General features: G+C 53.7%; 1 protein-coding gene and 2 pseudogenes across 1 annotated transcript, besides 10 other annotated features; all 3 read left to right on the top strand.

The window, feature by feature from the left end:
- Positions 1–2,886: part of a sequence feature (areas not merged during assembly with more than two copies in the genome that could not be assigned to a particular haplotype) that runs on past the window's edge.
- Tc00.1047053506751.50 (trans-sialidase, putative) lies at positions 541–2,733 on the top strand (the record flags this gene model as incomplete). Its single annotated transcript, XM_807453.1, has 1 exon — positions 541–2,733. The coding sequence occupies one exon, from the start codon at positions 541–543 to the stop codon at positions 2,731–2,733; it is 2,193 nt and encodes a 730-aa protein (XP_812546.1).
- Positions 2,887–3,803: a sequence feature (heterozygous, non-Esmeraldo-like haplotype).
- Positions 2,940–3,051: a sequence feature (A-rich).
- Positions 3,698–3,723: a sequence feature (AT_rich).
- Positions 3,804–10,571: a sequence feature (areas not merged during assembly with more than two copies in the genome that could not be assigned to a particular haplotype).
- Positions 3,814–3,835: a sequence feature (AT_rich).
- On the top strand, positions 6,840–7,148 carry Tc00.1047053506751.30 (annotated as a pseudogene).
- Tc00.1047053506751.20 lies at positions 7,369–8,250 on the top strand (annotated as a pseudogene).
- Positions 7,612–7,658: a microsatellite.
- Positions 10,572–12,204: a sequence feature (areas merged during assembly that could not be assigned to a particular haplotype. This can correspond to areas where the two haplotypes were merged or to regions with more than two copies in the genome that were merged during assembly.).
- Positions 11,829–11,972: a sequence feature (T-rich).
- Positions 12,026–12,048: a microsatellite.

Here is a 12,204-nt window from a genome sequence, read left to right as displayed (position 1 = left end):
GGCCGAATCTTCTCACCTGCGGACTGACGACATTGCGATGGTGTGTGTGTGTGTGCGGGCCGGTGTGGAGTTGCCGGCCAGGGTGAGGCCCTCGGCGGTGCTTTTCCCGCCTGTTGTTTGTTTCCTCCGTGTGTGTTGTTGCTTCTTGCTTTTCTCCCTCTCACCATTTTCTCCTATGTTCCTGCGCGGAGTGGCCGCATGCTCACGGGCCATTTTGATTGTGAGTGCCTCTTGACGGCATCCATCTCCCTCTCTCCCTCTGTCTTTCTGTCTGTCTTTCCCTGTTGGTTATGAGGCGTGTTGCACCGCGTGAGGGCTGGCCCGCACACACCGACGGCCCGCCGCGACGCCCACGATGGCCGGTGCGGAGTGGCGGTGCTCGCTGTCTCACCTCTTTACTTGGCTTGTTTTCCCCTTTCCCTCTACTTCTTGAACACACACGCTAGGAAAGCAAGCAAGCAAGCGCTAAACGCTACTGTGAAATTCGAAGGCTCTGAAAGGACCAACAACAGCACACACCGCCCACATACAAATATTTATATGCTCTCACGTGTTGCTGCAGTGAAGGCACCCCGCACACACAACCGTCGCCGCGTGACCGGATCCAGCGGAAGGAGGAGGGAAGGAGGAGAGAGTGAGCCGCAGAGGCCCAACATGTCGCGGCGTGTGTTTACTTTCGCGGTGCTGCTCCTCCTCGTCGTGATGATTTGCTGCGCCACCTGTGTAGCTACGCCTGCAAGGGAGAATGATGGCAACAGTGATTTAAGAACTGTTGAGGGGCTGCAATGGGTCGATTTATTTGTGCCGAATCAGACGCAGGTGCTGCCGAAAGGTGGAGGTACTCCAGGGAAGAAGCGGGATTCATTTGTTTCACCCTCTCTTGTCAGTGCTGGTGGAGTAATTGCTGCTTTTGCCAGAGGTAAAATAAATCCCCAGTATGCCGCTGATGTTAAATTAATTAAGCCACTTTCTTCTGATATTGTGGCGGGGTACATTGACTCTTCGTGGGAATGGTCCACTCTTGTTGAAAAGGTGAGTGAAAGTACATGGAAGGCACACACTGTGCTTGGTACAACTGATGGAACGAATCGTGTGGGCGATGTGCTCAACCCCACAACAACAACGAAGGGTAACAAGGTGTTTCTTCTTGCGGCAGGCTTTGAAGTACTCAATCAGAGTGATGGGAATTGGAAACGGGACAGACTGGATCTGAAACTAGTTGTGGGTGATGTCACGAAGCCTACGAGCAGCGAGCCGACTGGAAGTATCAAATGGGGCACACCCACATCGTTAAGCCAGACTAATTTAAAGACACCCAAAGCTGGATTGAAGGATTTTGATTCTTCTGGTGTCTCAGGTGTTGTGATGGAGGATGGCACGCTTGTGTTTCCTATGATGGCGAAGAGTGAAGAAGAAGACGTTTACTCCATGATCATTTACTCGACGGACAACGGCAGTATCTGGGCGCTCTCTGAGGACATGTCCCCTGCGGAATGCCTTAACCCCCGCATCACCGAGTGGGAGGGATCACTTCTCATGATTGTTGACTGCGAGAATGGCCAGAGGGTGTACGAGTCGCGTGACATGGGGACGGCGTGGACGGAGGCCATCGGGAAACTCCCAGGTGTGTGGACCAATTCACAACCGGAAGACTCTCAGGATGAAAGCCTGCATGTGGATGCCCTCATCACCGCGACCATTGAGGGAAGGAAGGTCATGCTGTACATTCAGAGAGGGTACGCCTCGGAGGAGTATGAGGCCAATGCTCTCTACCTTTGGGTCACGGACAACAACCGCTCGTTTTATTTTGGACCGGTTGGCATGGACACTTCTGTGGAGGAGGAGCTTGCCGGCGTCCTGCTGTACTCGGATGGCAATTTGCATCTTTTACAACAGAGGGACAACGATAAAGGCAGTGCCTTGTCGCTTTCCCGCCTGACGGAGGAGCTGAGTACAGTCAAGTTCTTCCTCAGTACTTGGACGCAAAAGGACATTTTCTTCTCCAGCTTTTCTATACCCACGGCGGGTCTGGTGGCAGTTTTGTCCGATGCGGCCAGCGATGACACGTGGTACGACGAGTATCTTTGCCTGAATGCGACGGTGAGGAATGCAAAGAAGGTCAAAGATGGATTTCAATTGACGGAGCCTAGCTCCAGGGTATCATGGTCCGTGAACATTCCGGATGATAATGTGCGTCATATATCCTTGAGCCACGACTTCACACTTGTGGCGTCGGTGATCATCGAAGTGACTCCGAGTGGGAACACACCTCTACTGACTGCGACAATGGCGGACACCAATTCCAATCATACCATGGGAGTGTCGTATACCGCGGATAACAAGTGGGGGAAGATGTTTGAGGACAAGATAACAACGGAAAGCAGGCCTTGGGAGCCGAAGAAAGAATACCAAGTGGTACTCATGCTGCAAGGCAACAAGGCTTCTGTGTACGTTGATGGCAAGTTGCTGGGGGAAGAGGAGACGATGTTAACAGGTGAGACACCACTTGGGCTTGTGCGCTTCTGCTTTGGCGCGTGCGAAATTCACAACTTTCCTGTGACGGTGAAGAACGTCTTTCTGTACAGCCGCCCACTGAATCCCACTGAGATGCGTGCAATCAAGGAAAGGAGGCATATCCCTCGGATTGAGGGTGTGCGAGCCAAAGCGCCTGCTGGGAGCGGACTGCTGCCGCTGCTTCTTCTGCTGGGATTGTGGGTGTTTGCGGCTCTGTGAGGAGTGTGCGGCCTCAGTGTGGGACACTTGTGCCGTTCCCTGCACCGACACTCACACACACCGCTAGGAATAAAATTTACTACGCAGAGAATAATTTGTTTTTGTTTTCTTTTAATGTTTTCTATTTCCCCCTTGCTGCTTTAGGGCAACTATTATAAGCGTTTTTTTTTTCCGGCTCTTAATTTTCTTTTCTGTTTGGAGCATAATTTCTTCATGTTTTTTTATGTTTGTTTTTAATCAATTTTGTTTGCTTTTTAAAAAATTTTTGTTTCTGTTTTTTTTTTTTTTTTGCTCCACTCTTCCTTCTTTTTTTGCTTTCGAGGGCAATCACTGTGGAATTTCTTTCTTTATTTTCTACTCTTCCCTCTTTTAATTGTTTGTTGCTGCACTCCTCCTGTGAGGGGTGCCGTGTGTTTCCGCCCAACTGCTCCACTCGCACACCCACCGACACGCTCGTGACGACGGCCCTGTGCGCCTCGCCTGCTGCACGCATGAGGAGGGGCCGCGACGAACGGCGCGCTGAGGAGCCGTGACGTGTGGGCGTGCGACGAGGGCCTGTGGGGCGGAGCACACATTTCTTCCCCTCTTGTTTTGTTTTCTTTGCGGCCAGGGCGGGCAGACACCCGCAGCGCCACACACACAGCCACACCCTGCCGCCGTGTTTTTAAGATTTTTTGCTTTTCGTGTGCATTTCACGCGCCGGCAGTCCCTTCGCTGTCGGCCTCGTGAGCATTTCTTTTCCCTCCTGATGATTTTTTCTTTTGCTGCGCTCACTCTCCCGATGGTGTGACGCGACTGCCGTCATGTCTGCGTGCTTCTCTCAGTCCCCACACACACGAGTGACTGTGCTCTGCGGGCCGCACTCACGCGCCGATGAGAGGGCTGAGGGGAGCAGCAACACGCAGATGGCCCCATGAAATATAAACGATGTGCGGACACACAGAGGGTCGGACGGTTGAAAGACATTTAAATATTTTTTAATTTTATTTTGCGGGCAAAATATATACAGACAGTTTGGTGTGGCCACACGGCAGCCAGCTGTCTTTTGTTAATTTGTGTGGAACAGTAATGGACGATTTCTTTTTTTATTTATAATTATTTTGTGTGATGGGGTTTATATAAGACGAAGGGAAGGTTTCTTTTTTTGTTTTAAATAAATCTTGTGTGAATTGCCACTGCTTGGGCTGCAGTGCAGTCATGAGTTTGAGCGGTCTTCTTCTTGTTGCTTCCGCCACGCGTCTCCGCTGTACATTTTTTTCTGCGTCCCCTCACATACTCTGCTCCCTCTTTTCCACGTCTTTGCTTTGTGTTTCTGCAGGCACACACAACCACACACACAAAAGATGCACATTGCAGTGGATTTGGATGCTTTTTTTGTAGTTCATGCTGGCGGTTGCGTGTGGCGGCTGTTGTCCTTCTTTGTGGCCATGAAGGGAAGGGAGAGGGAGAGGGAGTGCGCAGCCCGAGTCTCCTTTCCTGCGGGTGTGGAGCACCGCGTGTGAATGCGTTGAGTTGGGCTCCGTGTGCGTTGTGTGGTGGCTGCGGGTTTTTGCCATTTCCCGTTGGCTGTGGGAATGAGCTGGGAGGAGATGGTGGTGGATGTCTTCGCCTCCTGCATGGTGGGTGGCTGCTGGCGTTGTGTGCCTTTCTTGCGTGGATTCCGTCTCGTGGTGTGTGAACTGTGCGGCTGGGCCTCCTGCCCTCTCCTCATGTTGTCTGCTCTCTCTCTCGCTGTATTCGCTGTGCTCCGTCCCTCTCCCTCTTGTTGCATTTTTTTTTTTTCTGTCTCACCGATCAGCTGACTGGCTCCAGCGACTCCACTACGGGCGATGATGACTGCGATGGTGACGGTGCGGCGCCGTGCTGGTCCTTGAGCTCTTGTGCTGCTTCCTCCGTGTGCGTGGCGGCTGCTGGGAGTCCTGGAGATGTATCTGGTGGTGCGGATGCGGTGGTTGTGCCGGTGGATGTGTCGTGTGCTCCGAGTGACGGCAGCCTGAGCCATCGTGCGTGTGTGTGTGTGTGTGGAGGAAGTGTTCTGCTGCCGGTGCTGAGGCTCAGCGTGAGAATTATGCTTTCAGTGGCTTTGATGTGCGCATGCATGGCAGGAATGGTGAGCTGGGTGCTGTGTGTCATGTGGCCAATGCGGTGCACACATGTAGCAACTGTGCTGCCAGCTGTGCAAGGAAAGAGGAAGGGGCCACCGTTGCCTCCACGATGAATGTGATGGCACATAAATACGCCGGCCCTTATGAATTGTGGTGGCGTCAATTTCCCTCGATGGAACCATCCATCCGCCTGCACGGAGCAGCGATGCTGACCGGACGGGCATCTGTCGGTTGCCGCCACCCCGTGAAGGGAGGGATGACACAAAATCTGGTGGGACAACTGCGCCGCAGGTTAACGCTGAGCCGTCACGTCAGAACGAGGATTGGCGACAGTCTGCGGCGGCTGACGGACCCAACACCGTCGATCCGAGTCCCGCATCCAACACGGCGAACAACACGTCCGAGACGAGGCCTGAGTTTGCCAGCAATCCGAACGAAGTGATGGTCCCGAATGCATCCACGAAGAGGCCTTCCTTTGCCAACGGTCCGAGAATATTAGTGGCGCTGAATGTATCCGGGATCGTGTCTGTCACTTATGGCGGCAGGGAACACGTTGCCGCGGATAACACGGACGAGGTGAGTGAGCACGACGCCACTGGACACAAATCTCTCGTTTTAGAAAATGGCGTTGCGGGCAGTGGATTTGTTGCTGAGGGTGATGCGGACGGATTGAGTCAACGCAATGCCTGTGGACGCGATAACAAACCCCAATGACGAGAATTCACCGCGCAGTATTCCGGGAGCGGTGTGAGTCCCGGCGACTGCTTTGCCCTGCGCAACGACGCGAAATTGACACTGCGCGAGTTAACTGTTGACGGCACTGTGCGTGTGTGCGTGTATTGGGCGTTGCTGCTTCTTCTGCGATTGTGTGGAGTTGTGGCGGTCTTGTGAGCCGAAGAGTGTGGGATTGCGACTCCTCATGGAGAACATGTGCCGCGTTGCATGTGTGTTTTCTTTTATTATTTACATTTTACTGTTTGTTTTGTTGTTTTCCTGGAATAATACGTATCGTTGCCTTTCCTTTATTTAATGGTCGGTTGCTGCACACTCTCATGAGTGATTTGTTTCCCCTCTTGTTTGCTTTTTTTTTTGTTGCCCACACACGGTGCCGGCCTCATTGCTGTGCGTCCCACGGACTGCACGAAATAATGAGTGGAGGAGCAGGCTGGATGCCGCAATGAAGTGTGAGGGATGTTTTGTGTGGCCTTATGGAACAGTGCGATCCTTTTTTTACTTTTTATTTTTTTGCGGGCAAAATTTATTCACACAACTGTCATTTGCTTCTATGCATATGAAATAAAATTCCTGCCTGAAGTAAGTTTTTTTTATTTTGCAAGTTTTGTCGGAACGTAATTTTCGTTTTCTTTTTTTTTCTTAAACTTCTGGCTTGTTTTTTGTTTGTACCGTATCTGCTGTCACTGTGTGTCTCCGTGTCCCGTTGAGTGTTCCTCTGCTGCCTTTGCTGTTGAAATGCACTCATTTTCCTTTTTTTCCTGCTAGGGGTACCGATGGTCCGCGACGACTATTGTTTTTGCTCCTCCATGGCGATGGCACGAGGGTGACTGGGCGCCGGCCTGCTGAGTGCACACGGAAGGGAGCGGATGGTGTGCGCCGTGCCTCACTGTGAGTGTGGGAAGCAATGCCAATCCGTCGGGACGGTGAGAAGTAAAGAACAGCGTCGTGGACTTGGATCCGCACGTCTCTTTCGTTGCGGCCGTGTGTGTGTGTTGTGCGCATGGCTCTATATTGCGGTGCGACATGGATGGCGTTGCTTTTGTTTGTGCCCTTGTGCATGCACTGTGCGGCGGACTTCCCTTTTCCATGGCACCGCCCTTTTGTGTGGGCGTAGAGGGAGTGGATATGTGTGAGGGAGTGAGGGTGGCCGTTGTTCCCGCACATTTGCTTCTTCCACACACACTGCTCCTCTCGACAGCCTCTTGCAGCACCCAGGCCGTGGATCGAGAGAATGTGAGGGTCTGCTCCAAGCAGGACAACAACAAGATGCAGTTCATGACGGCCAACCTGATCCGCGGGTGGTTGCAGCGCGTGGAGCACGTGCGCCAGTACGCGTTGGACGTTGCGCTCATGATTGGGGAGGAGAGGCGGCACGACATTGTGGCACTGTGTGTGTTGTGTGGCCGGGGCATGCCGGCGATTGTGAGGACGTGGAGGACACGGAGCTGCTTGACTGGGAGGAGGATGTGGCGGACGTTGCGGCGCAGCGGGAGCGCATGACGGACTACCTTTGCTGGAGGGGCGCGTGTTGAATTGAGCGTGGCGTGCCTGTGAGGGAATGAGGAAAGGGAATAACAGTAACAGTGACTGTGGGGGTATGAGGAACGGGACAGGAAGCATTCCTTTTTGTTGTTTTGATTGTTTTTGAACCGCGCCCACCTAATTGTTGTTGTTGTAGTGGTGCGTGACTCTCATTGCTGGATGGGACGGTGCGTGATTGTGTGAATTGTCTCGCTGCTTTTGCTCTGCGTTGACGGGGAAATTGTGCTGAAGGCTGCACGCAAGTGACAGGAGTGATGGCGATGATGATGACTGGCCGTGTGCCGCTGGTGTGTGCCCTCTGCGTGCTGTTGTGCGGTGCTGCGGTGGTAGGTGTGACGAGGAGGAGAGGGCAGTTTCTGGGAGTGGTGATGAACCTCCGCCGGGATCAGCAGAACCTGGAACGCCTCGAAAAGAAACCCAAGAATTAAAAGATGGAGCACCAGGTGTTACAGAGACAGCATCACCCCCATCTTTGAAACCTACAGGGGAAGATAAAGACGATGATGATGAAGATGATGCAGGTGGTGATGAAGATGATAATGAGACGGATGAGGCAGAAGAAAAAAGAAGAGAAGGGCAGAGTAATAAAGGAGGAACAGTTCTACCAGACACAGGTTCCGGGGAAAGGAATTTAACTGGCAGCGGGCAGGAAACAGGCCGGGCAAATGTACCTGCAGGGAGCATTCCACCTTCCGGCAGTCAGTTATCAAATGCCAATCCTTTGCGAACGGAAGTTGAAGAAAAGAATGACACCGATAAGAGACCACCTGCAGAGAATCCACTCACAACAGTTAACGGAGAGCAAACACTGCCTGAGGGAATTGCGGAAGGAAATCTTCCATCGCCTCCAGAAGAAGGTTTTGATTCCCGCAAACAGGATGGCGAAGACACCACGAGTGAAGATGAAAAAAATGCTCCACCGCCTGAGACCGCAGCCACACCAAAAAGCCACCGAGACGAAGGCTCAGGAAGCACTGGGGAAGATACAAAAGCAACAACAGCAACCGCCAACACAACTGATACGACGAATAAACAAAACAGTGACGGCAGCACCGCGGTCTCCCACACCACCTCCCCTCTTTTGCTTCTTCTTCTTGTTGCGTGTGCGGCTGCGGCTGCGGTGGTGGCCGCGTGAGAGTGAGGGAGAGAGAGCCGTGCACCGCCCGCACACACACTCGTCCTTCTCTCACTCTCTGTGTGTGTCCCCTTGCATGGACTCTCGCCCTCACCTCACCTCACGAGGCACACACAATAATGTGCCCATTGTATATATGCATGCACACCCATGCATACCCGTTGGTGCTCTCTTTTGCACGACACGCACCGCTGCCGTCCTGCCTGGCTGCATGGGCGGAGCACCGTAACTGTTTCTGTTTTGTTTCCATTGCATTGAGTGGGCGACCTCTCTCTCTCTCCCTCTGTGTGTGTGTGTTTTGCCTTACGGGAGCAATGAGAGTGTGTGTGCGCTTGTCGTCCCACGCTTCGGCTTTTTGTTTTATTGTTTTCCTTTTTGATTTTGTGGCTGAGTGCACGCATTACTTTTTTTTTTTTTGATTGGCAGTTTGCTTTGACTGCAAACGTATGATTTTCTATTTTATTCTTTCTTTTCTTTTGAGATATTGTCAGTGTTTCTTATTCTTGTCAAGCCATGAAGGGTCTTCCTTCACGTACAGCATGCGTCAGTTGATCCACGTCACTTCACGGTCTGCAATGCTGCTGGTGCTTCTGGTTATGATGTGTTGTGCCGGCGGGTGCTTTGCTGCCAGCCTGACGTGCTCCTGCTCCTCTGACAAGGCGATGCGTGCGGACAGGGCGAAGTCGATCCCGGCTGTGGTGAGGGACGTGCCTTTTGGATTTGAGGGTGCGTCGCAGACATGCACCGTCATTGGGAGGAATGATGGGCGCCCATCCGCATCGATGTGTCGACAAGGGACGTGGATGGCACCAGGAAGTATTGCAGCTCGGAGCGGTATTACGCAATGAATTCATTGGTGGCAATTGCGAGTGTGAAGGTGACGTTTTTCTATGCCGAGAAAAGGGAAGTATTTGTTTCGTTATACTTTGCGGCCACTGTTCGTTAATGGCCTGCGGGCTGTCCGTGGCGATGTGGCCAGTTTTTCCTTTTTGAATGATGCTGTCGTGCGAGAGGTGATGTTCCCAAAGAGTCGGATGCTCAGTTGTCGAGGACGGGGGCATTCCCACAGCGTGTGCGGCAGGGCCTCCCGTGGATTGTAGGCGGCTCAGCGGCTGGTGGGGGTTGCAGCAGAGGAGTGACTGAAGGGCCACGGCTGTCATTGGAGCCTGCAGAGGTGCGTTGTCCGTTTTTTGCTCGTTGATACGCTTGACATTTTTGGTGGTGACCTGCGCGTGAGGCACCTGTTGGGAAGACCGTGGAGCTGTCGCAGGATCCACATGTGAGGCCTTCTGCAACGATTGGAGTGCCAGGGTTAGTGCGTCGGGCGTGTGCCTTCGTACTGTGGACGGACGAGAGGACGCTGCAGCAGCTTGGGCGGGCGACGTTGATCTGCTGCTCGTCGTTCTACGAGGGGGTGCCGTGGACACGCCAGGTGGAGGTTCCGGAGGAGGTCGGGGCGGTCCTGCCTCTTCAGTGTGAGAGGGCAGCGCCACCGAAATAAGGGTTGCTTGTGATCCGCAGGGCGCGTGCCGGTCTGCCGAGGAGTGAGCAGGAGGACGTCAATCAGCCGCTTGCTGGTCGGCAAGGAGTGGCGGTATTCAAGTCAGGAAGAGGTTACGGCGGAGGCAGAGCACAGACGCGGTCCCAACAGCACCGCAGCACAGCCGATCCCAGAGGGCAGGGACGTGGCGCCGCCATGCCTCGGGGTATCACAGGCCTGGGATCGAGAGGGCACCAAGCTGTTTCGCACGGACCTCTAGCAGCATGGAGAAGCCACCGCGGAGGGCATGATTGCGGTCCTCCCGTTTGCGGAGCACTTCAGCTGGAGGCAGGCTGTCGCTGCAACACACTCGGCCTGCTCCATTCCGTCCGTCCAGATACATGTGGAACTGTCACGGCTGCCGCTCGTACGGTGCCTCGGTGCATCTCCAGCCATGTGACTACAGCGGCCAGAGGTGTTCCACACGCCGAGGTGGAAGCATCACATTCAGCTTCACGCAGGACAAAGGTGTCATGTTTTCTTCGTGGCAGCATGCCTGCCTGTCGCGGGATGCCGTCCTCCGTCCCTGCAGTGTGGGATGGCAGATGGTGGTCCGAGTCCATGTAAACTAGTGGACGTCCAGTGGGAGACACGCAGCACGCGTTGCGCAGTCACGTCGGGAAACAAGACGCTGCGGCCGCTGATCCACGTTGCCTGCGCCGGGTCGTCGGACAGCTCAATCTCCATGCCGGTTGAGGTGGCGGCGAGGTCCTCTCCTGCCGTCGTGGATGGTGAGCGACCGTCCCGCAGCTCATGGTGTGAATTCAGGTCGCAAATTACCGCTGCGGGGCCAAGACGACGAATGGTGCTCGCAAAGTGAGCAGCGTGGGCAATCCTGAAGGGTTGCAGAGGTTCACCACGTACATGCTGGGGCAGGCCGGTGGGCACACGCGGAAGGCATTGGTTTCCACGCAGTTTGTGCCACGAGCAACAGGCGCTCGCACGGCAAGTTGTGGCGCACCAAGAAGGCCACGCCACCGGCACGCCCACTGCAGGCCTGGTGGAAGTCACCGCAGCTAATGAGCCTCGTCGCTGGGGCACTCTCGTGCCTGCACTCCTGCAGAAGAACCATGTCGGGCTGTTGCTGCGCCAGTCGAGCAGCAAGGGCAATCCTGAGGGGCGAAATGCCTGAAGTTCTGAGCTGCCAGACAACTACAAGGCCATCCTCATCGGGGCTGCGGCTCTTGCGGACACCACCGCAGCGGGTGATGCCGACGGAGTGACCGCAATAAAACAACCGTGCGGTTCTGTCAGTCAAGCTGCAGGCAAACCGCCTCGCCGCTCCACAACTAACGGAGCGTGGGCCTTCTCGAGGGGTGACGCTGTCGTGGTCCCCATCACGCTCGCAGCAATGCCCTGCTGCAATCACTCCCACAGAGAGAAAAGGAAGAGTGTGTGGATGTGTGCCGAGAGCACAGCGACTGCCATCGTCAGAGGAAGCCATCGTGACACCGTCCGTCACGCGTCAGCACAAAAAACGACGCCCTCAACCAGCAGAGCAAAAACAACGAGGAGAGCACTGTGCAACTATTTATGTGTGTGTGCTGGAGAAACGGAAAGAAAAGAGAGAGGAACACAGGGAGGCACATCAACAGAGCAATAGGCACAGCTGGATGGCAGCGATACATGCGGTACGGCCCCGACCTCAACAATCACGCACGGTGAAATGCACACGAAAAAAAAAAAAATCTTAAAAACACGGCGGCAGAGTGTGGCTGTGTGTGTGTGGCGCTGCGGATGTCTGCCAGCCCTGGCCGCAAAGAAAACAAAACAAGAGGGAAAGAAATGTGTGCTCCGCCCCACAGGCCCTCGTCGCACGCCCACACGTCACGGCTCCCTCAGCGCGCCGTTCGTCGCGGCCCCTCCTCATGCGTGCGGCAGGCGAGGCGCACAGGGCCGTCGTCATGAGCGTGTCGGTGGGTGTGCGAGTGGAGCAGTTGGGCGGAAACACACGGCACCCCTCACAGGAGGAGTGCAGCAGAAACAATTAAAGAGGGAAGAGTAGAAAAGAAAAAAGAAATTCCACAGTGATTGCCCCAAAAGGAAAAAAAGAAGGGATGAGGGGATTAAAGATTGGAAAAAAAAAAGATTAGAAAAAAAAAGAACAGATAAATTTTTTTTTAAAAAAAGAAAAGAAGAAAACAGGAAAATAAATTTAAATATGCAAAAAAAAAAGGAATGAGTTAGTAAGAAATAGATAAACGCTCATAGCAAAAGCAAGTTAAAAAAATTACAAATAATAATAATAATAATAATAAACAGTTACGGTGCTCCGCCCATGCAGCCAGGCAGGACGGCAGCGGTGCGTGTGGTGCAAAAGAGAGCACCAACGGGCCTGCATGGGCGTGCATGCATATATACAATGGGCACATTATGTGTGTGCCTCGTGGGGTGGGGTGAGGGCAAAGTCCATG

The sequence above is a fragment of the Trypanosoma cruzi genome, genomic scaffold (assembly GCF_000209065.1).
Source record: "Trypanosoma cruzi strain CL Brener 1047053516723 genomic scaffold, whole genome shotgun sequence".
Lineage (NCBI taxonomy): Eukaryota > Euglenozoa > Kinetoplastea > Trypanosomatida > Trypanosomatidae > Trypanosoma > Trypanosoma cruzi.
This window is presented reverse-complemented; position numbering and strand designations above follow the sequence as displayed.